The 24,506-nt window shown below is 32.4% G+C and overlaps 2 protein-coding genes across 2 annotated transcripts in view; both read right to left on the bottom strand.

Moving 5' to 3' along the window:
• Nucleotides 1-24,506, bottom strand: part of LOC148627234 (uncharacterized) — a 61,973-nt gene that overhangs the window by 4,932 nt on the left and 32,535 nt on the right. The gene's annotated exons all lie outside the window — the stretch shown is intronic.
• Nucleotides 8,075-10,946, bottom strand: LOC148627236 (fibrinogen-like protein 1). The gene is made up of 4 exons (XM_088570031.1): nucleotides 10,710-10,946; nucleotides 9,918-10,000; nucleotides 9,374-9,542; nucleotides 8,075-9,117 (listed from the first exon to the last, which is right to left on the bottom strand). Exons 1-4 carry the CDS (start codon nucleotides 10,858-10,860, stop codon nucleotides 8,738-8,740), a joined length of 783 nt encoding a protein of 260 aa, XP_088426157.1. The 5' UTR covers nucleotides 10,861-10,946; the 3' UTR covers nucleotides 8,075-8,737.

The raw sequence follows: 24,506 nt of genomic DNA, 5'->3' as shown, positions 1-24,506 counted from the left end.
GTATGTTTCTTACGCATATTGCAAAAATCAACTACTGAGATTTTAACACATTCTTCTTGTATGTATGCCATATAGTGGTATCCATTTTCGGAAAAAAATTGACAACAACTGCCTGTTTACCGAGGACTTATTTTTCTTATATTGTGGATGAAAGGGGGGGATATTACTGGTGAGCCAATGCTCACAAATTTCTTGCTTATTCAAAATTCTCTTTCTGTTATTTAGTTACCTAAGAATTTTACCATTTCATGTATGTTGTTTTGAGGTGAAAATTCCTCATGACAAACCATTTTTATTTCACAGTAATTGTCTTAACAGAGCTTAAAGGAAAGTATTTACATGGTTAGCATTTAAACCCTCGCTTCCCCTTGATTTGAATTGTGTCCCCTTTAATCTGTGATATGTAAAGTCTGTATATTGTACATATTAGCATCATTGCAAGCAATTCTAAGGTATGTGTTATTGAAGTAAGTTATTAATAAACTTATTGTTGAATAGTTTGTTATGATTTATACAGTGGTGAGTTACAGTTGAGTTTGTTATATAATTTAGTCACCTATTTCTTCCAAAGGCAATCTATCAATAACTTTTAAAAACTTTTTTATCTTGTTTGTCATAATGCAGTTTGTGTTCATGTACAGCATATTCTAGTTTTGTATGTAGCTCATTTTGGTCAATATCAAGTGTAAATGGTCATAATTTTGTTTTCAAAATTGTAACTTTTAATTTTTTTTTTCTATTCAATCACTCAAGCATGCATAACATTGTCTTAGTTGAATAAGGTGGTTCTTTTATCAATCTAAGTAGTCTCGTTATAGTGTGCCCACCTAAAGTGTGGGAGGTCGTGGTTAGGGTCCCAGTCTACTTGTACAAAAGACTATAAAATATGGTGGGCACTGCTTATCATCGAACCAGGTAGTATTAAGAGATTGCAACACGACTGGTTGTCTTGGGGTCAGAATAATGTAACTAGTGGACTGACAAGCCTTTCCATGGGCAGTTGCTTAGAACTGTGGGTTAGCACATTTAAAAAAAAATCAGCTCAGCGTTTTGGCCTATCATGGAGCAGGCTCTGTTAGATTGGACATATGTCCTTGTACCGAGAAACATGAAATATCGGCAATTAAAAGTTTGATTAGAAACAATCGTTCCTAAATTATAAGTGTTAACTTAAAAATTCTGTTTGTATGACGTTTCTAGAAAAAAACAGAGTTTTTTTTACCCTATCAGTGATCATGGTCTATACTCCCAGTTCTTGTTAAGTGGTAGAGTTGCTCATTTATTCCCATTTATCTCCGTGTCATCGTTCATTTATTGTTCATTGCATAGTATTAATACTTAGTTTTCGAGTTAAGATTTAGCTTTAAGTTTGCTCTAACTAAGAATTGAACTATATAAATACAAAAATATCAATCATTTGTGTATTGCGAATTCATTCCGCTCTGCAATACACTAGTTTTGATGAGTAACTATGTCATCAGCAGCATTAGAACTGAAAATACATCGGAAGTTCAAGATTCAAAAGTTAATTTTATATAAGAAGTACACACAACAGAAATCCAGCACTGAGAAATTCCAACATGTGTTTTAAAAAGAATGAAGCCTCGGTGTTTTAGTTCATTCCTTCGAATTTTGTGCTACAACTAATTTCAATCTATAATACAAGCTACATGCACTAGGCTGATGGATATCCACAAGGATCTATGGCCTACCAACAAAGACATCGACCTTTTGGTTTCTAAATAGAAGATTACAAACGGTAAGTTGTATGTTCTATTTATTGGCATCTTGTGAACAATTTTCCAGATAGATTATCTGGCAAAATAGCAAAGGCGTACTTTTGTTAACAATTGTAAAATAAATTTTATCATAACGTTTACTTGTGTAAACGTATTAAAGTTTTTTTTTTATTTTTTTTTTTTAGTCAAACTGTATTCACTTTTCAAAGATAAAAATAAACAGTTATTTCTTTATAACACGATCCCTTTCCATTACATCTGTTGAAATTTTTTATCCGCATTCGTCAATGTCCACATGCATCGGGCCGTGTATTTTGTCACAATCTACGAGAATTCTTGAATAACTTGCATCTTCATTTAGCATGCATATGATATTGTTATTATAGTCTGATACTAACAAGTCACCGTAATTATAAACTGGTGCACGGTGCATAAACTGGTAAATTCGGCGTTAGGTATTTTCCCCTTATTGTCTGCTACAATCACTTGGTCACTTTTACAACAAGTCGCAAAGTAACCATGTCTTGTTTTGACTTTATTTTTGTAAGAATAACGTTTTGCAAACACGATTTTAGGCTTGTAAGAAAGAAAAAGTTTATTTCCAGTGTACGCCTTTCAATCAATTGTCATTTGACCGATAGAGACTTCCTAAGTTGTTTGTGATAACCCACGCTGTAATGCTGTTAGATCCAAAAATATTTGTGAAAGTGCTATTTATTTGGGCTCTCCTCTGTTTGGGGGCAAGGACATCCGATACTGGTATTTGAAGATCTATCACGTTTTCTTCTAATTCGACTTTACAAGTTTCAATCTGAAGTGCCCCAAATATATCTCTCAGCTTTTGTTTCGTCGTAAGCTTTCTTCATAAACTTAATTTGCGATATGGTTAGAGTGGACGTAATAATAGGCTCTACATTGGAAAGACACCTATCAATCTGTGCCCGGATCAGTCGCGAGTGTTCAAAAAGGTCGATATGAGAAAGCGTCGAGTCGGATAATATTTTATCCGAGGTTATTGCCAGACTACAAAGCGACAGATGTTTGGTTTCTTGGTTCTTCTGTCATTTCTGCCGTGAGTTAAGTTAATATTGCAATCCTTGTACCTTGAATAATCTTTTAAAACGGAGACCATCTTAATTAATTCAAATTCTATGTTGCTTTAACTAAATTTACCTCCTGCAATTACCAAATATAAGCAATGGTGTAATTGTGTTATCCAAGAAAACACACACCTGTAATACAAAATGAGAAAGCTAAAAGATCTTTTTATATCGTGACTAAAAGTCAGTTGGCATATTAATTTTAATCCCGGCTGTCTATATTGATAGCGGGTACGTGCTTGTCCGACTATCTCCTTCCTCTGTTTTTAAGCTACTACTTTTAAATTTTGTTGGATGCTTATACACATAATGGAAACGTGAATGGCAAAAAGAGTTAGAATTTATTAATAAAAAAAGAAATAGAGATAGTCGAACTTGGCAGCTTTAATACCCATGATAGAGGCGTGCAGGGTTAATGAAATTTTGGATATGCTCTACACGTGTTTCAATGGGTATTACCTCCCATTGTCAGCATTTGAAACAAATACATAGGAAGTTCAAAAATTAACACTCAAAACTAAAAATCGAAATAGGAAGCCAAATTCAGCACCGAAGAATTCTACCAAATATTCAAAGGAGCAGCCTCATTATTCTAGCCTCATGTTTAATAGAAGGAATACTGCATCGGTATTTTAGGGATTCCAATTTTTTTTCGCCGCTGCACTACTGAAACTTAATTAATAATATACAAGATAGTTATAAAATATTGCAAAGTAGTAGTTTGAAAGTAGCAGTTCTAATCTTTCATTGAGTAAAAACGATTACATTTTTGAGCTGTAGCTTTGAAGTTTTGTAGGATGTTAATACACGTAATGGAGATGTCGAGATCAAATGATTTTGATTTTTAGAAATGTAGTATATAGCATTTTGTACCAAGTTTTAAAATTATGTCTCATGAACTGCCTGAAAAAAGTTTTAATCTGATGTCCTAATCATATTGAGAAATATTCTGTTTCTGAAAAGGGTTTATAGACGATGGATTTTAAAAGTATCACCAATATATCTTGTGTACTGTTTTGAATACTGATCTTACCAACTTTGCCTGATGGAACAATCAACCATAATGGGAAATGGAGGTTTAGCACGCTTTAAGCTCGTTCCCGTCTGATTACTCACTTTTGTTTCATAGTCTACGTGAATAGTTAGGCGAGGAACAACTTATAAGCGCGTTATAAAATCTGGTTTAACCAACTATTTCGATTGGAAATTCCTGTACCAAGTCAGGGCCATTGCGGTTGATTCCAACTTTCCGGGTTTTGCCTTCTGCCATTTGTTATATGGATGTTCCTTCTTTAACTGTTAATTTGACAATTGCATGGAATTTTTGCCAAGGATCAGTTCGCTAATTTTGCTCTAGGCTAACGTTCCCTATTGTTGATAAACTTAGTTTTTTCATTTTCTTGAATGTTAATTGAACTTAATTTCTGCATACTGCTAAACTTTAAAGTAAACCTCAAAGCGAGGAATGGACCATTGTACAGTTTATAATGCATAACATGCAAAAGTTTGCAGAAATAACAAAACAACACATATATAGCCGAAGACGCATAATTCCATCGGTAACTAAGCAGGCAATCAGAACTCCGTACAGGAGTTGCATAGACACGGAGCACAGTTTGAATGAGTGTAGGCGTCTCTAAAAATACAAAGATTTCTAATAACAACAATAGCGAGACAAATACTGTTTAAAACATTACATTAAATGGTGATAATTACGACTTTATGATGTATAAAAGTAACTTGTTTAATGTCGAATTTAACAGCATGATGGAAGTTTTGGCACGATTGTTGCGGCGACAAAAATGATAAAATAACAGTTCATCAATCTTATTTATCAACAAAACATATACAGTTGTGATTTATATCTTTATTCATATGTATGAAAACACTTTTACATTATTTTTTTGAATTTTCCTTCCGCTTAGCCAAATATTTCCTCAGTCATCCACTCCAATATGAGTAGAATAAGTTATCCTATTGTTAGTATTATTAAGAAGAGTCCGTTTTAATTGTCTAAACTCTGATGACAAGTAAACAGTATGGTAAACAGTATGATTATTATAGTTAGCCACTAGAATATGTCCATAATTGTTTGTTGCTAATGAATTAAAGCCTGTGGTTATAATTGAAAAAAACTTGAACCATTGGCCTTGACATCTTGAAAAACGGATTGAAGACTCGGGTGCTCAATTGTTCTCACCATTTCCCCAAGATCGTTGATTTCATTTAATATATTGTTTTTCAATTCAAATACGACTAACTTTCCACCATGAAGGAAACAAACGTCCAAACAGTTTTCTGTAGCGTAGCTAGTTTTCTTATGTTTATTTAACTTGCTAGCACGGTTTTCATGCCATAGCTATATGCCATCTTGTGGATTTTGTAAAATGGTGCACTGACTGTGTCGCCATATTGGTAAATACAAAAAATACCAGTTTTTATATTGAAAATTTCGATATGCTGTACACGTGTTTCAAGGAGTAACCTCTCATCGGCAGCATTAAAATCAGGTATGTAGGAAGATGATAATCAAAATATTAGTTGTATACAAGAAGTACTCATAACCAAATTTATCGAAAGAGGAAGCCAAATCCATCACCGAAAGGTTCTACCATATGCAATGCAAGGAATGAAGCCTCAGTGTTTTACGTATTTTCAAATTTGGAAGATTTCATAAATAGGTTAAATAAAATGTGATATTATTCGGGGTCAAACAAGTCTGACTATTTGGTTGGTGAATAAGATATTTCCATTTTCATGATAACACTGAAGTAAGTTTTTTTGTAATAATTCAATTGCTTTTACAAGACTGCATTCTTTATGATATGTAAGTCATCAGTTCTGCTAATTTGAGTATCGCTGTACAGTCATGCTTGCTGTGATCTTGATCAGAACAGAGCAGACAAGTTCATTACTTGGTTTGCAAAAATATGAAGTTCTTTGTTATGTTTGGTGCATAACTGAATTTCCGATTTCAATGAAATTTTTTAATCAGGAACGGTAAGATATTCGATTTTGTGTGGTTTTTTTTATTGCTTTAGCCTCATGGGATATTCTTCACAAAGGTTGCGAATAAGCACACCTAAATACAGGCATTAAGCAATACCACGTTCCTCGTCCTCGAATAGACCACACACTTTGATCGGCATATCATTTTCCTGTTGAAATTTGTTTGCTGTAAAGTGGGTTTAACTTGAAACTGTTTATACCTTCCTCGTCAACAGATATCCGGGTCCCACATAAAGGACAATCGAAAGAACATTCATCAACAATTAATGTTTTGAGACATAGAGTACAAAACACATGGTAGCAATTCAAAGTCTTGGCTCTGTATAACACGAAAGACAAATGCTACATCTAGAATCCAAACCCAAGACACCACTTACTGCCATTTTTTAAAAATTGTACAGTCATGTCAAAAAATGTAAGGGAACAAAAGGGGATAAATGTACCGCATTGCTGATTTTGGTCTCATTTTGAAGATCTGACTATACAAGACGCTTGGATTAATGAGTCCAACAGCGCAATTTTCGAAATGTTAAACGTCAAAAGCCCATAAGAGCGTCAAGTTTGAGTATTTTTGAAAGTTCTTAGTCACATAATTTAGTGTCAGAAATTGTCCTCATTTTGACATTTCAAAGATAGAAAAACGGTTTTAATTCTTCTTATCCTATTTACAAAATATGACTTTTCTCGAACTTCTTTGCTGCTTTTAGACACAAGCAGCGTGCATAAAAAGAGGAAATTTCTTATTTTGTAACTTTTAAATATGGTAAAACTAATTAAAAGTGTAAAGAAGATATATATATATAAATCATTAAAAAAATGTGCATTTAGAGATGAAATTGAGAAAAGGATACAAACATACACTTAAAATATCAAAGTCAAAATTTTTACTCCATTTTGTTCTTAATTTCCTATTGTACATGCACACATTTAAATTTTAAATTTACAAATTTTTTTCCAGTGTTAGGAATATTATAACTAAGAGAATTAAGAATACCCATATACCTGTTATTAAATAGATTAGCTAATCCGAATAATGCAGTCGTTATATTCCGCTCACTATCGATCGCTACCTTGTATGGCCAGTGGCCGATATAGGGCGCAGAATTATTCGAGTTAGAGAATAGCAAGACATCAAAATTCCGCTTTACCACGCTGCTCGAAACAAGATTTGAAATAAAAGTAATTACTTTTAACAGAGACTTTAACATAAACCCTCTGCATTCAAAGACACTGATCACATTGATTTCCCATTTCTAAATATTGTAACTGTTATTTCAAACATAAATGATGAAGTTTCTGTTTAAGATAGAGACATTTATATTGTAAAGAAGTTCTAGAAATGGAAACGACACCATTTCTTCGACCAATTCAAGGCAATTGTGATTAATATTTGATTAAATGTGGCCTTCAAACCCCTTACTTTCTATTTTAATGCTTGTTTGTGACATTTCGAAGGATTTATATGAACTCTTCCTTGAAAGGTTTAAAAATTTTATGATGAACACAATTGATATGTGTGCATGCGACACATCTCTGGTTGCCATTACATGAAAATGAACGTTATTCATTTTTAATTTTTCAATTAAAAACAATAAGCAAAAACATTCATTTAATACATTATTTATCATTTACGCACTTGTATCTTTTTACAAATTTATACACAAGTCTATAATTTCAAAGAATATTGTTTATTAACTATACTTAGCTATACACAAAGTAGTATCGCGTGATTTCGGTAGTTATCGAACTACGCCGCTAGATTTTACAAACCAATTTGTTTGTTAACGCTACACATGCAAAATTATTTCACATGATGATTTCACACGAATTTCAGATGATTTTTACCTGCATTAAGCAAATAAACTTTGTGACAGAGTTCACGTAAAATTCAGGTGAATGAGCCTTCACGTGAAATTCGTATTAAGTGAATTTCACGTTAATATCATGTGAAGCTCGATTAACATTAATTTTACGTGAAAAATATTTGTCTCTGTACAGTTGCGCTTCTCTTAAATTGCAAGCGTATTGAATACCAGAGGGAAAATCCATGGACAAAACAAAGCCAAGAACGCAGGTCACATTAAACAAACGTATCCACAGAAACGAACACTACGAACCCAATTAAAACTGAAGTCGAACTAAGGTTAGCCGGAAGGGTGGACAATATATCCTTTAAGTCTCGACACGTTAACTCTTGGAATTCATGAGAATCGGTAGTAACTCCCATTCAACAGCATTGGAGATGATTTTAATAGAGTAAAGACCAAGATCTTATCAGTAAAACATTTTACACATAAATACATTAAGACGCTTAACTATTTTCTACACTATTACAAGTTTTAAATGAATAGTAGAAAATTCGGATTACTATCCGTCACATCGATGCACAAGGAGGTAACAAACTAAATTCGAATCGGTGTTTGGTTTTGAATGCAGCCCCATATATATAAAAATTCTTACAATACATCATTCGTGCTACTCGTTGAAGGTCCAGTTAAATGAATGAGGAAATCTGAACATTTGGATAGATGAATGTTTTTTAATGAAATTGGTAACGAGTACTTCATATCGGTCAATGAGGTTATGGACTTTCTTGAATTAACAACCTCTATTCATTCACAACATAACCTTGTCCAAGTTGCCTTTTTGTAAGCCACTGAGCCTTAAAGCCCTATCAAGAAAATTAGTTTTTAGCAAAGCGTATGAATTGTGTAACAAAATCTCAATAATCTCATCTGGAGCAGCAGGCCGAAATGTCGCATTATCATGTAAATACATAAAGCATTATTCTGAGAGTGTCAAAATGATACATAAAGAAACTAGGTCGATAAAATGATACAACAAATGTTAAATTATACCAATTTACATCCCTTCTGTTCATATGTTTATCTAATTGTTAGACACCATCATTTGCGCGAACTTCATGGAATAACTATATCCTCCCCAGGAATACCAGTAAATTCCATCAAAGTAACTACCACTGGGTGTATAGGGTCCACCATAGTAATATTTGCCGGTAAGGAAGGCGTATGTACAGTAATTGAACCACCATCCTCCCTGTTGATGAACAGCACAGTAATTCCGGTCAGGTTTATCTTGTGTTGCAAATGCCATGTTATCATTATGGGACATCGAGTCACCAGCGTCACCAGAGTAACCACCAATTCTTAGTGTGTAGCTTGTTGAGTCTATTAATTGAAAATGACTGTATCGAGCGTTTTTGTTGTTTCCCGCCCAGTCTTGAAGATTAATTGTCAAAATCGTATTTCCTGTAATGAAAAAGTCAAGGTCATACTGGTAGTAAATATTATCACACACGGATGAATCCACGAATTAATAAAATGAAGAAGAAAATATACTTTCTTAATCGAGCGCTACATATCATTGGTTAATATTGACATGCGCAATGTTAAATAACTTACCGAAAACTTAGTCTTAAGTTCACAACTGCAATATTTGTTTGACTATTGAGACTCTTCGAAAATATTTGAATCTTTCTTTCTTACAGGTTACGGTTCAACTTACTCTGAATATTTGTGAGATAGTATATTTGGTTTAACCCTATCCAGTAATCACTTTGACTGTTACCAAATCCAGAGACATAAGACTGCCATCCCTGGCTGAAGCTTATTTGCGGGTCCATTCTTCTCAAGATTACATTATAAGAGTTGTTAACGTTGTGAATGCAGTAGATCTGGAATGAAGAATTTGTTACATTTGTAAGCAGTAAATATTTGCATTTTTGATGAAAAAAAAAACTTCCTTTATTTAACAAAGAAAAAATGTTATTAAGAAAAAAGAAAGAAAAAGCGTAGGTTGATGTTTATTTTATTGTTTTATCTCTACTATTGGTAACCTGTGCTTTGATACACTTTGATATTAAGTTAAATTAGGGAAATACAACAACAAAAACTGAATCAATAAAAGTACTCAATGATGTCAGACGCTGTCCAGCCTAATTTGTCTGTCTGATTTGTTTTTTTACGAGAAAAATAAAACTCAATGTCTAGTTACAATTAGAATGAGACAGCGGTTTTTTTATCCCTTCATACTTATATGTTCAGTTTACCTCAAAACTATAGGTTGAGTTCATCCATATCCTGTACACTCCATCCTTTGTGTATTCACCATACTTCCTTACTTCACCACAGTCTACATCAAAATGTATGTAACGTAATAACGGATGTATAATGATATAGACCAAACTTATTGAAAATTAGCTTTTATTCCATGATTAGAATTGCATTCTTAATTTCTAATCTTATACTTGTATTTATATATTTGTATTTTCACCCCTTAATTTCAAATTTATTTTACCATTTTTAAATATATTTTAATTTTGATAGTAACATCATGTTTGGTAGTGCTGCAATAAGCTCAATACTTTGAAGTTCATCCTTCTAGTTACAAAAAATATATTACAAGGTAAAATTGTAATGCATAGTAATCATAACTCTCTTATGTACATTGAAGTTAATCTTATTTCTGAAGAAAAATATAAAAAAAAATCAATTTAAAATCAAAATAAAATAAATAAATTCAACAATGCAAACCATTTTCACCATAATTGAACATCCACAAATTTATCCGGAAGTTACTTTGCAATGTTTATCTTTTTAAATGTATTTGAACAAGCTTATCTAACCGTAACGTAATATGTGTGGAAGTAATGTAGTACAGCTGTACTCTCACATCACGATATAAATAAAAATGACGAAGTGTGTTAGTGATAATTTATTTTGTCATTTAACAAATTAAAATCGTTAATATAAAAAGTCAATGAAAGGATTAAAAGAAACAAATAAATATGTAGTTAAGATAAACACATATCCATGAAATGGAGAACGCTGAATAGACATACCTCTGTATTTCTTGTTGTCCCATCTGTTAACTAGGGTTTCTAACTGCTTGTTGCTATTCTCTCTTCCCCATAAATATCCATTTGTTTGACACAAACAGGACAAACAGAAAAACAAACTTAAAGGTAAGAAATTTCTCAAAACGACATCCATATCAATGCGTACTGTCTTACATTTAAGTCATATGATAACAGATCAAACCAAATTTATATCAAAACAACTTCCTGTTAAACCCCACAAAATCACTTTAAATCAAATACTTCCTTTTTGCCTTTATTTGGTTGTACGTATATAAATATGAAGGTTATTTGATTCATCTGGTTTAGAACCTAGGTGAAAGACCAAAACTCAAAAACGTATTTGAAGACTTTGGTCAAAAGTCTGAGTTTAAATTTATATTTAAACTATATTTAAATTCATTTGAGGAATAAGGATAATAACAAAATTACCGAACAATAACTCGATCCCTTATCAAGTCAAGTCCAAAATAAATGTGAAAAAATAGATATTTTACCAACGGAGCAGCTGATGCCGCAATGGTCCTGACTCAGTACTGCGATTTCAAACGAAATGGTGGGTAAAATAAAGGTTTTACAGCGCACTAAACCCCCCTCTTTCATTGCGGCGTGAATATACCAGTGGTGATTAAACAGCATTTGCATGCTATTGCGTTAAAATCGAAAAATTAGCACAAAGAACAATTTACAAAAAACAATCATTACTCATTATTTTAGAAGAAACTGAGTACAATATAAATCTAGCAAAATTGACATTACACCACCGGAGCAGTTGGTACCGCAATGGTCCTGACTTGGTACAGGCACTTCAAACGAAATGGTGGGTTAAATCTAGGTTTTACAGGGCGCTAAACTTCCCCTCTCCCATTGCGGCATGACGATAGTGATGATTAAAAAACAACAATCATTACTCATTGTTTAAGAAGAAACTGAGGACTGATTTCTAAAAAATAATTTGGTAAGAGACTTTTTAAGACGCATTTCTTCATATCCTTGATTCAGGAGTCTGTTACGCGGATATTTATGACGTTCAAGGAAATCCGAGTAGTTAGTACTTGCTCTAGCGTAGCGAATCAATTATGAAATATAAACACCATATGCAGGGATATAGCTGCACAGAAAAGGAAATTTTATTAAAATTAAAGTCGTCTCTTTTATCATAAATCTTAGTGCGAGTTGACCACTGTTGTCGAATTCGAGATGTAGGTAAAAAAAAGATGCAGAACAGGCTGTTTCGGGAGTCTCCAATATCTCGAGCTCTGATGGATATATTGACGGTAACCATTTACCAAAAGAAGGTACGTTGATGGACAATACATCATCAATATATCTTTATGTAAAGTTATATGATTTAGCATCTTTTAAATTTTTATTCTTTACAAGGTTCTTAAGGAATTCAGTCTCATATGAATATAAAAACAAATCGACCAGGATAGGAGTACAGTTAGTGCCCTTTGGAATGCCAATTTGTTGTTGAATAAAATAGCTCTTCCAAATGTGACAAATATGTTATCAATAAGGAAATCAAGCATATCGCAAACCTGCTTTTCTGTGTAGCACACTTTGCCTTCTACGATGTTTTAGAAAAGTATGTGGATTTGTAACCGAGGACAACATAAATTTTGAAATAGTTAAAGATTTACGAGATTTCGATTTTTCATGTGGTAATGTAGTGTGAAGAGTTGAGAAGTAAAAAAAATTGGAGAGAAATAATTTCCGAAAAACTGCAGGATTTTAGGTTTTGAAGTTAGTCTTTAGAATGTGTCCACATATGATTAATGCCGCTACGAGAGTAGGAGGTATTTTAATAAGATTGCTGTCCATTCTTAACTGCAGACAATATCTTTGTAAGATGAACTGACATCTTCTTCGTGGAGCAAGATGAAGATCCAGTTATATACCTTTCTTTGTATGGATTCTTAAGGAGTTTGGGAATCCAATACAAGTAAGGTAAGTCCTCAAATTTTGTTTCGATGTTGAGAAAAGACATGAAGGACTTCTAGTTGTTTAGAATTTCATCTTTCTTTTTAGAAGTAGTACATTTGTATGTGGCACAACCTGGAATGTTACTATCATTGCCTAATTCTGTAATAAGGCAACTGAAGTAATGCGCTTTACAAACAAATACAATGTTGTTCGAAACTTTGTCCACACATTTTGATGACACATTTCTCATGTATCGTTCAATTGCCTCACGATCGTTGAATTCGGACTTGGGTCTTTTATCGACACATTTCTGGAGATTGTCAATACGATTCCGTACCAACGATTAGATGGCACGTATCCAATCTGACAAGGACTCGATTTCTGATTCTTGGTCCTTGTCTCTCTCTTTATCCATGATCTGGCATCCATTATAGTTTTGAAATTAAGTTTCCAATTAAGGCGCTGTGATTCTCCGAATTTTGGACCATGAGAAACTGAGGAGTTCATTCTCAATGATATTCAAATGTCCAGTGATGACATGGCCAGAAGGACTGTTATTAAAAAAAGAAGCACAGTCACATGTCAGAGGGGATTTTAAGTATTCCTTAATGTTTAGATTCTGCAATGTCTTTTTACTACTTATTATCTTAGTGTAGCTGTAAGAGACTATAGGAACAGATTGATTTTTGAAATATGGTGAAATTTTGGAAACTACCGCTTTACGATGAAGAATATTGCTGATGTTAAGAGCATCTATTCCTTTGTTGGAAAATGGGATGTGTATAAATTTCCGATTCTCACCGTGAAGAGGTTCAGATCTAACAGGTTTAAAGGACGGACTTTGGCGTAATATACATTTGGTTTCCTAGACAGTGATTTGAGTATAAATGTAGGGATCTCTCTGACAATGTGGAAGAAGGTTAAGGATTGTTTTGAGGGTTTTAGGAATTTGGGAAAAATCCACATTTTGTATGGTTCTTTACAATGCTGCATTTTGGTTATTTTAATTTGTCCAAAGTTGGGTCCAAAAATGAAACTTTGTTTGATTTCAGAAAAACTAAAAACAAAGAAAAACATTCCTTTGGGTTCTTCCATATATTGAATCTAATAGGGTTTATTTATTTTAGTTTTTTTGGGGTCCAGTGTTAATTGGTCCATGTCAAGGTCCAAAGGGTTCAAAATAAAAGTTTGAGGCAAAAATTGAAATCTTATTGTTTTTTTTTCTCAAAAACTTGATCTTAGATAGCAGACCAATACAGGATTTAGCCATCCAATACAGGATTAATCTGTCCAATATGTCATATTTGCCTGGTTAAAATCCATATTGGCCTAGTTAGTCAATAAAGGTATAATTATGTTAGGTTGTCCATATTGGCTGAGTTATTGGTCCTTGGGTAGCAATATTGGACTTTGGCTACGCCTCAGTCCAATATGATTAGCCTTGGATCAATAACTCAGCCAATATGGAAAACCTTAACCAATAATACTATATATAAATACATGAACTGTATCATTTATGCAGTAAATAATGCAGTGTAATCTGTCTAAACTGAACTCTGAATAAACCAAAACCTGTGTAGACCAAATACTTTCAAAGTCCCTTTATATCAGTTTAAGTGTATTTTTAACCTGGGTAAACCCATTACCTGTCTATACCAATGTAATTTTAACCAAAATTTGATTAGATTGGCTACCATCAGTAGGTTTTAACTTGACAATGCTCAATAATATTGGAGTCAATTTTTGTATGCAGCATTTTTTTTTCTAAAAGTTAACTTACATGCTAGTACCTGGATCTATCGCATGATTGTTTCTTCTCTGTTTTTTTGCTACTTGTACTATTATAAGCTTTATACAATACAAAAAATGTATATACTGCTACATATTATATATTAACAAGTCTTAACTAAATACTACCTATATAAAATTATGACAACAGAAATGTTGATTTTTTATAAACACAATGTAGCAATAAGAACATTGATCAAAATGTAGCAATTTTATTCTTCTAAATTATATCCATATCCACCTACCTGTTAAAGATTTAAATCAAAATAAGAAGACATAATATATCACTTGAACTTCATAGAACTTACATATTTCAAGACATTAAGTGGAGTTTTTTTGTAGTGATGGGTCAGTTCCTCAAAACTACTTTCTTAAATTCAATGAATTATATAAATATAAAAAAAATATTTTATATTAAATGCTTGCAGATTTTGTTCTAAAGGTACTATCTTATACCTTAAGGTTTTCTAACATCAGTAGTTTCCATATTGCCATTTTTTTTTAGCTCACCTTGCTGAAGGCCAAGTGAGCTTATGCCATCACTTGGCATCCGTCGTCGTTGTCATGGACAAATTTTTAAAAATCTTCTCTTCTGAAACTACTGAATTGACAGGTTTTAAACTTGGCATGATTGTTCCTTAGGGTGTTCTGCACAAAATGATTGTTGAAATTTTTGATCCATGAAAAAACATGGCCGCCGTTACTAAAAATAGAACATAGGGGTCAGACGGCAGTTTTTTGCAAATAACTCAAAAACCATTGCCTTTAGCAAATTTCTTGCTGGAGTAATATTGTTCAGCATCATGAGATGGACCTATGCCAAAATTTTCAAAACGATTGGTCAACTGATGTAGGAGTTACAGCCCTTGAAACAGTTTTTTACGCATTTTTCGCATGTGCAACTTTGAAAATCTTCTCAAAATCCATTGCACAGAATTCAGTGGAAGTTGACATATATGTTCCTTAGGGTATCCCACACAAATTGACAGTTGGGATTGTTGATTCATGCATTTAGCAAATTTCTGGCATAGGGTAAAATTGTTAAGCATCATGAGAAGGACCTATGCCGAAATTTTCAAAACCATTCATTGACTAATGTAGGAGTTAAGACCCCTTACAGTTTTGTTGTTTTTTTTGGTTTTTTTTCACATGTACAACTTTGAAAATCTTCTCTAAAACCATTTAAGATCATTGAATGAAAATAAGCATAATAGTTGTTTAGTGCATTGTGCTCAAAATGATTGTAGTGATTTTTAATTAATGAATAGATATGGCTGCCTATACTAAAAATGGAACTTAGGGGGTCATAAGACAGGTTTTGAAAAAAAATTCAAAAATTGTTGCCTTTAGCAAAATTCTGGTTCAGGTAATGAAAATGCTATGAAAAGCATTTCTTGCATTTGACAATTTAGTTGATTTTAACTTAGCCTGTCTCATTCCTCAAGTTTTTCAAATAAGCAAACAGACCCATCGAAACCTGCCGGACCATCGGACCTGTCCGGTAAAATTGTCCCGGGTCCGGTAAATACACGTTGCTTGTCGGCCCGGGTGTCCGATGTTTTTTTCTTACGTTAAAGAAGATTTTCTCAAAACTGAAGTGGTTTTTGTGAATAATAAAACTAGAACGTTTTAATAATTACGTGAATTAGTCTACAGTCTAGCGAGATAGTCAATCAATTTGATTGTAAATAATAATATGTAACTTCCGGTTCATTCGCTACACATCATTTCGTCCTTTGATATATCGTCCCTTCCGTTGTCTCGCTACTCGTTTACATGTGAAACATGCTGTTATTATATTGTCAAAATAATAATGAAAAAAATAATAAAGTATATTTCTTTTACATCGAAATTGATAAAGATTAATAATTGAACATCTGATAAAACAAATTTTCATTTGACAATGATGATGATTATGAAGACAGTGAATGTTTTGACTATCAAGATGAAATGTTGAATTTTGAAATGATTATGTTTTATGCCAGAGATTGAGAATAGATTTTATAATTTAATAACAATACTTTATTTCAAATTTAAAAAATCCACAATATATAATACAAAGAACTCAAAACAAAGTACACATGTTTCGTTTATGAAGACTCATCAGATACACTCTAGCCAAAATGAATAATGGTGACAAATTAACAAATTCAAGAGCCCATACCCAGTAGTTTTAAAATCAGCTTGATAATAAAATGTACTTGGATATTCCCACCCCCCATCAAAAATGTTAGCGTGTTGATAAATTGTTCAGAGTTTTTTCGGTCAGACAAATTGTCGTTCGGTCAGACAAGTCATCACCTTGTGTCTGACCGAATGTCAGATGTGCTTAAAAAAATTTCGATGGGTCTGAGCAAATGGTTAAGCATGTGAGCGATTCAGGCTCTCTTGAGCCTCTAGTCTTTTTACATGTAAGTGTGTCCAGTGTTTGAATTTTCTCATTTAGATATTCTGTTTTTTGTCTCAGCATGTCAAGACTTTATTTGTGACCATGTATAAATATGCTGACCTTTTTTTACCATAGTGTCATTATATGGAAAATATCAGATTTTTAGGCAAACAAATTGTCCCAGAAGAAATGTTGACTAATTTTCAATGAAAGCAGATACTCACTGTTCCAGGCACAGTCATTTCTGTGACAAATAAAATATATGTCAAGAGAGATAAATATCATGAATGTGTATTGTGTTACAATGGTAAAATTGTATGGTATATTTACCCACATTTACCATTTATTTACTTGCAGGAGAAGAAAGCTGTGGACAAGATCAAGAAAGTTAAAGCCCAAGAAAAGAACATTTTGTTACAAAATATACAAAATCTTGAAGATGCTGATTCAGATGATGAACTTAACAAACTTCCACTTTCTCCTGATGGAAAATACTTGGTTCTTACTGCTGCTGAAGAAGATGATGATGCTGTAGAGGATTTTAACAATGTAGAGACACAAATAACACAAAATGTTAAAGATTTAAATGTAGGACAAGAGGATGATGGAGCAGTAGATGACTCAGAAGCTTAATCATTTAAATAGGGCATTCTTGTTTATTAAGTACTTTGTGTACTGGTTGTGCAAGTTTGAATAATTTCTTGAGAATTATGAATATAATACAAAAATGTACTGTGAAGGAAAATTTCAATCATGGGTAAATGTATTAATTTTCTTTTTAGCTCACCTTGCCAAAGGCCATATGAGCTATTGCCATCACTTTGCATCCATCGTGGTCGTTAACAATTATACAAAACTCTTCTCCTCTGAAACTACTTGACTGATTAGAACCAAACTTGATATGAATGTTCCTTGGGGTATCCTGTATAGAACTGTTGTGGGATTTTTAATTTGTCCAAAAACATGGCCGCCATTACTTAAAATAGAACATAGGGGTCAGACAGAAGTTTTTTTACATATATCTCCAATACCGTTAGGTTTAGCCAAATTCTGACATGGGTAAAAGTTTTCAGCATGATGAGATCAATCTGTGGTAAAATTTTCATTTTAATCTATTAAGCCATGTTGGAGTTATTGCCCTTTTTTAAAGTTTTTTGCTATTTTTAATGTTATTTCTTTCAAAAATCTTCTCCTCTGACACTATTTTACCAATTGAAACAAAACTCAGTATGAGTGTTCTTTGGGGTATCCTGCATAGAACTGATGTGGGGTTTTTTTATCTTTTTTTGAAAAACATGGCTGCTGTTACTAAAAATAGAACATAGGGGTCAGACAGTAGTTTTTTGCATATATCTCCAAAACCATCAAGTTTATTCAAATTCTTTCAATAGCTGAAACAATCCTTATTTTTAGGACTACAAAAGTCTTCTGGCATAAAATTTGTCAGATGCCTTCTTATAAGAGTTATTGCCCTTGACAGGGGAAAATGACAGGGTTTTTTTTACAGTTTTCAGCCAATATCTTGAAAACTATGGTAGATTTAGACTTTCATTTGCTGAAATGATCGTTATGATAAGTCCTATTAAAGTTTTCTTGAGTCAAAATTGTTGGACAACTTCTTGTGTAATTTATTGCCCTTGAAAGGCAAAATTTAACCAGGTGAGTGATTCAGGCTCCTGGCAGCCTCTTGTTTTCAGAACACTTCATTGGTTTTTGTCTCTCCCTTTCAAACAAAATTGCAAAAGTGGATACAAAGTCGCTACTGCATTCCTCTATCTGTCAAAAATAGCAATAAAGTCATTGTCAACTTTTGACATGACAAGGAGATGCCACATTTCAAGTTGTCCTTCTTTTTAATTGGTGAATTTTATATGACTTCAAGATTTGTCTGTTAAGTAAAAACATCAAGTATTTGTGTCATTTTTTGTAAACAACAAAGAAAATGAAAATAGGTATACTATGGAAATTTTTTCACAGTACTGTTAGGTTGAATTGAGTTTTATTGTCTGTATGGTAAAAAAAAGCATTTAATGTTGTTTCTGCAAAAAGTATGTTGGTTTTTGTCCATTTTTGTAAGTTTGCTGAATTTTCATTTCAGAAGTCTATTCATTCATATGATTTTGCTATTTGCAAGCTTGGTTGAGCATTTTAGTCATAGAGAACAGGGGCTTGTAAGGTTTAGAATTATGTTAATATTTTTGCATGTATTTAATAACTGTCATTGTTCTTGATATGTTTCATCGTGTCTTACAGTTGAAGGATTTTAGTTTGCAGACCCCAATATTTCAAGGTTCGGTAAAATGATCCTGCTTCATAGATTTCATCATTTGTAAAATTCCTCAAATGTCTAATACTTCAATAGAATATAGACATTTCACAGGTACCATTAAACCTAGATATTGTTTTTACCCACACATCTAGTATCCTCAAATGATGTTACATTCAGTATTTTTTTCCTGGTATTTGCTGTACATGTGTGGGTGTGTGTATTTTAAGCTTTTATGAATGATTTTCTTGTTCAATGCATTTTTTAGCAGACACTTTACACTTTATTTATATATTCCAGCATTATATGGAGGCAAAATTGTGTTTTGTGAGTCTTGTAAAACTGTGGGAAAGTACTTGGGTTTAGTATATATTTAACTGCTTAAAGAAAATCACTTTTATATAGTTATGATAACAAGTGTGTTTTGAGAAAGGTACAATTTTGTATAAGTCATCCAATATGGAAATCCAACATCATTTTTTTCATTTTTGTTACCAGCCCTGAAAACAGTTTTAGTGTGTCAAAAAATTTGGGTCTTGTAGGACTTCAGACTTCTGTTTGGTATGTCAAAATCCATGGGATGTCATTAGTGGGCAGTTTCATCTACTTGTGCATGTCTAGACACATTTTAGTATATTTTATGCATTAAGAAACAATACAAGAGGAATATGGCCTAATTTCTCTGCAAATATCTGTCAAGTTACTAAAATATCACTTCCTGGTTTCATTATAATTTACCTTTGATAATGTTGCTTTAGATGGTATCATAACAAAATTTGAAGAAGAAAGATGAACTCTGTGCTGTTATAATTTTCCTGCAGAGTTTAGAAAATAATTCATGGTGTTCTTCAGAGTTACTTTTCTGGTGATCTTGTCACTCAGTTGTTACATTCTTTAGACACAGTAATACTGTTTGTATTGTTAAGGTTTTGTTATTTGTTATCAGAAGTCCGATATAGTGCTTGATGATTTATATCTTTGTTACAGAGTGTTTAAAATTCATGCCATTAATTATATATCAGTGTTTCTTTTACTTTTTATAAGCTCATTATGAATGAATGAACTTGGTTATTTAATAATGGTGGTGTTCAGTTTTTCTCCCCTTTTTTACTTATACACAAATGCTTTTAAAACACTCTTAAAACTTTATTTACGGCTGTTAGGAACCAATCCATAAAAATTCAAACACTTCCCTATGGCAGAAAAACTTACCAAGCAAACAATGTTTTTCGGTCTAGATCGAATAAAATTAAAATTTGATAGGAAGTTTTAAATTTTCCTATCTACCACTTTTCATTTCATATCAGGTTCAAGCAATCAATTAACACATTTTCTTATTTCATTAATAGACTGAAACATGAAAAATGAAAAAAAAATAGATAAATCTAGTCAAGTATACTGGTATTTCAGAAGTCATTGTGATAATGGTATAGCAATTAATGTGATTGTCTTGTGAATAAATGGTTAAAAGCACACTTTTTATTTTAGCCAATATACAGACCAGTTTAAAGTTGAACACAATTATTGTGCATTGTAGAAAACACATTAATTACCATCATAAATATACACATTGGATTTTGATTCTCCAGTATACAGGCCCAGTGCTACAAGGCTTGGAAGAATTATATAAGTCTTAGAAAATTCTCAACTGTGACATCATCAATTTCAAAGACTTTGATTGGAGTTGCCATGGAAGTTGAGAATATTCTCTGAAAAGTATTTTTAAGTTTTGTGGCTCTCATCCCAGAACATATAATGAATTCAGGTTAAGAAGTTTTGTTTCTCTTTATTGTGGTAAATTGATAAACTAGTAACCTGTCACTGTGCAATGACTAAATATCAAATGAAATATACAGTATACTCCATAGCAATCCATCTATATCTATTTATATATGAACAAATGTAAATATGTAGTTTTATTTATTTAATAATAATATAATCTGCTACATATATATCAGTAAGAATAATATTAGAAGAAGATAGTTTTTAGATAGAGAACCATTGTCCATTGTTAGAATCTCAGAACTAAGAACTATTAAGAAATTAAAGTTCTATGTGCCTAAATGCTAGTACTGAAAGAGAAACTCTCTCAATGGAATTTCATGTACTTTTTGGTACTAATTACTTTTCAAGAAGATTTTGAATTGTCATAATATCACTGACACTCACACATTTGTACTAATAGTAAATTTAATGGTTGTTGCATAGTGTTACAACTTGATTTAAAAAAATCATTTATTTAGATTTTGATTGGTCTACTGTTAAGCCTGATACTTCTAAATTGAATTCAGTTTTGTATCCAAAAGACTGGTTATTCTTTTAAGCTTCATTTAATGTAATTAGATTTTTAATTGATGAAATACTTAGTACTCAATTGAAAGCATTAATGCTGAAGATTTATATTGTTTTTAAATTTTGCAAGAAGAAAAATAATAAGATGAACTTGATCTTTGAAGGAAATGAAAGCAATAGCTATAAACATGAACTACATCTTTTAAATTTTTTTAAGGTCACTGCAACAAGAAAAAATAGACATAATTTTTGTTTGTGTATGTTTCATACACATATTGCAAAAATCAGATAAGATCATACATAATTGAATGAGTTCTTTCTTTACTTTAATTTTCTATATGCCAATACAGATATGGTCTGATGAAATATATACATAATAAGTCAGTTTCAGGTGTAGTTGTACCCTGCACAGTAGGAGAAGTGTGTACTGCTTTACTCTTATCCATTTTTTCTATGTGTGGTCATAACACTTTTTTTCTGTCAAAGTTTTCTCAGCAACTACTGAGATTTTAACACATTCTTCTTGTATGTATGCCATATAGTGGTATCCATTTTCGGAAAAAAATTGACAACAACTGCCTGTTTACCGAGGACTTCGATTATTTTTTTTATATTGTGGATGAAAGGTGGGGGGGGATATTACTAGTGAGCCAATGCTCACAAATTTCTTGCTTATTCAAAATTCTTTCTGCTATTTAGTTACCTAAGAATTTTACCATTTCATGTATGTTGTTTTGAGGTGAAAATTCCTCATGACAAACCATTTTTATTTCACAGTAATTGTCTTAACAGAGCTTAAAGGAAAGTATTTACATGGTTAGCATTTAAACCCTCGCTTCCCCTTGATTTGAATTGTGTCCCCTTTAATCTGTGATATGTAAAGTCTGTATATTGTACATATTAGCATCATTGCAAGCAATTCTAAGGTGTGTGTTATTGAAGTAAGTTATTAATAAACTTATTGTTGAATAGTTTGTTATGATTTATACAATGGTGAGTTACAGTTGAGTTTGATATATAATTTAGTCACCTATGTCTTCCAAAGGCAATCTATCAATAACTTTAAAAACTTTTTTATCTTGTTTGTCATAATGCAGTGTGTGTTCATGTACTACAGCATATTCTAGTTTTGTATATAGCTCATTTTGGTCAATATCAAGTGTAAATGGTCATAATTTTGTTTTCAAAATTTGTAACTTTTAATTTTTTTTTCTATTCAATCACTCAAGCATGCATAACATTGTCTTAGTTGAATAAGGTGGTTCTTTTATCAATCTAAGTAGTCTCGTTATAGTGTGCCCACCTAAAGTGTGGGAGGTCGTGGTTAGGGTCCCAGTCTACTTGTACAAAAGACTGTAAAATATGGTGGGCACTGCTTATCATCGAACCAGGTAGTATTAAGAGATTGCAACACGACTGGTTGTCTTGGGGTCAGAATAATGTAACTAGTGGACTGACAAGCCTTTCCATGGGCAGTTACTTAGAACTGTGGGTTAGCACATTTAAAAAAAAATCAGCTCAGCGTTTTGGCCTATTATGGAGCAGGCTCTGTTAGATTGGGCATATGTCCTTGTTCAGACAAACATGAAATATCGGCAATTAAAAGTTTGATTAGAAACAATCGTTCCTAAATTATAAGTGTTAACTTAAAAAATTCTGTTTGTATGACGTTTCTAGAAAAAACAGAGTTTTTTTACCCTATCAGTGATCATGGTCTATACTCCCAGTTCTTGTTAAGTGGTAGAGTTGCTCATTTATTCCCATTTATCTCCGTGTCATCGTTCATTTATTGTTCGTTGCATGGTATTAATACTTAGTTTTCGAGTTAAGATTTAGCTTTAAGTTTGCGCTAACTAAGAATTGAACTATATAAATACAAGATATCAATCATTTGTGTATTGCAAATTCATTCCGCTCTGCAATACACTAGTTTTGAGGAGTAACTATATCATCAGCAGCATTAGAACTGAACATACATCGGAAGTTCAAGATTCAAAAGTTAATTTTATATAAGAAGTACACACAACAGAAATCCAGCACTGAGAAATTCCACCATGTGTTTTAAAAAGAATGAAGCCTCGGGGTTTTAGTTCATTCCTTCGAATTTTGTGCTACAACTAATTTCAATCTATAATACAAGCTACATGCACTAGGCTGATGGATATCCACAAGGACCTATGGCCTACCAACAAAGACATCGACCTTTTGGTTTCTAAATAGAAGATTACAAACGGTAAGTTGTATGTTCTATTTATTGGCATCTTGTGAACAATTTACCAGATAGATTATCTGGCAAAATAGCAAGGGCGTAGTTATGTTAACGATTGTAAAATAAATTTTATCATAACGTTTACTTGTGTAAACGTATTAAAGTTTTTTTTAATTTTTTTTTTAGTCAAACTGTATTCACTTTCCAAAGATAAGAATAAACAGTTATTTCTTTATAACACGATCCCTTTCCATTACATCTGTTGAAATTATTTATCCACATTCGTCAATATCCACATGCATCGGGCCGTGTATTTTGTCACAATCTACGATAATTCTTGAATAACTTGCATCTTCATTTAGCATGCATATGATATTGTTATTATAGTCTGATACTAACAAGTCACCGTAATTATCGGTGCATAAACTGGTAAATTCGGCGTTAGGTATTTTCCCCTTATTGTCTGCTAGAATCACTTGGTCACTTTTACAACAAGTCGCAAAGTAACCATGTCTTGTTTTGACTTTATTTTTGTAAGAATAACGTTTTGCAAACACGATTTTAGGCTTGTATGGTCAATTTGTTGTCAATTTCACCAAGTTCATTTAATTCGAGAAAAATCTCTTCTTTTATTAAAACAAGCAAATTTCCATTTAGGGAAAATATACAGGCACCTTGTCATCTGATAATACATAATTTCCCTTATTTTCCCCATCTTCTTTCCAATTTTTTACACAGTTATCTCTCCAAATCCACAAATCACTTCTTTTTCGCAGAAAGAAAAAGTTTATTTCCAGTGTACGCCTTTCAATCAATTGTCATTTGACCGATAGAGACTTCCTAAGTTGTTTGTGATAACCCACGCTGTAATGCTGTTAGATCCAAAAATATTTGTGAAAGTGCTATTTATTT

The sequence above is a fragment of the Perna viridis genome, chromosome 1 (genome assembly GCF_037379345.1).
Source record: "Perna viridis isolate PV_CMFRI_1.1 ecotype Kerala chromosome 1, ASM3737934v1, whole genome shotgun sequence".
NCBI lineage: Eukaryota > Metazoa > Mollusca > Bivalvia > Mytilida > Mytilidae > Perna > Perna viridis.
The sequence above is the reverse complement of the archived record's forward strand: the minus strand, read 5'-3'. Positions and strand labels throughout refer to the sequence as shown.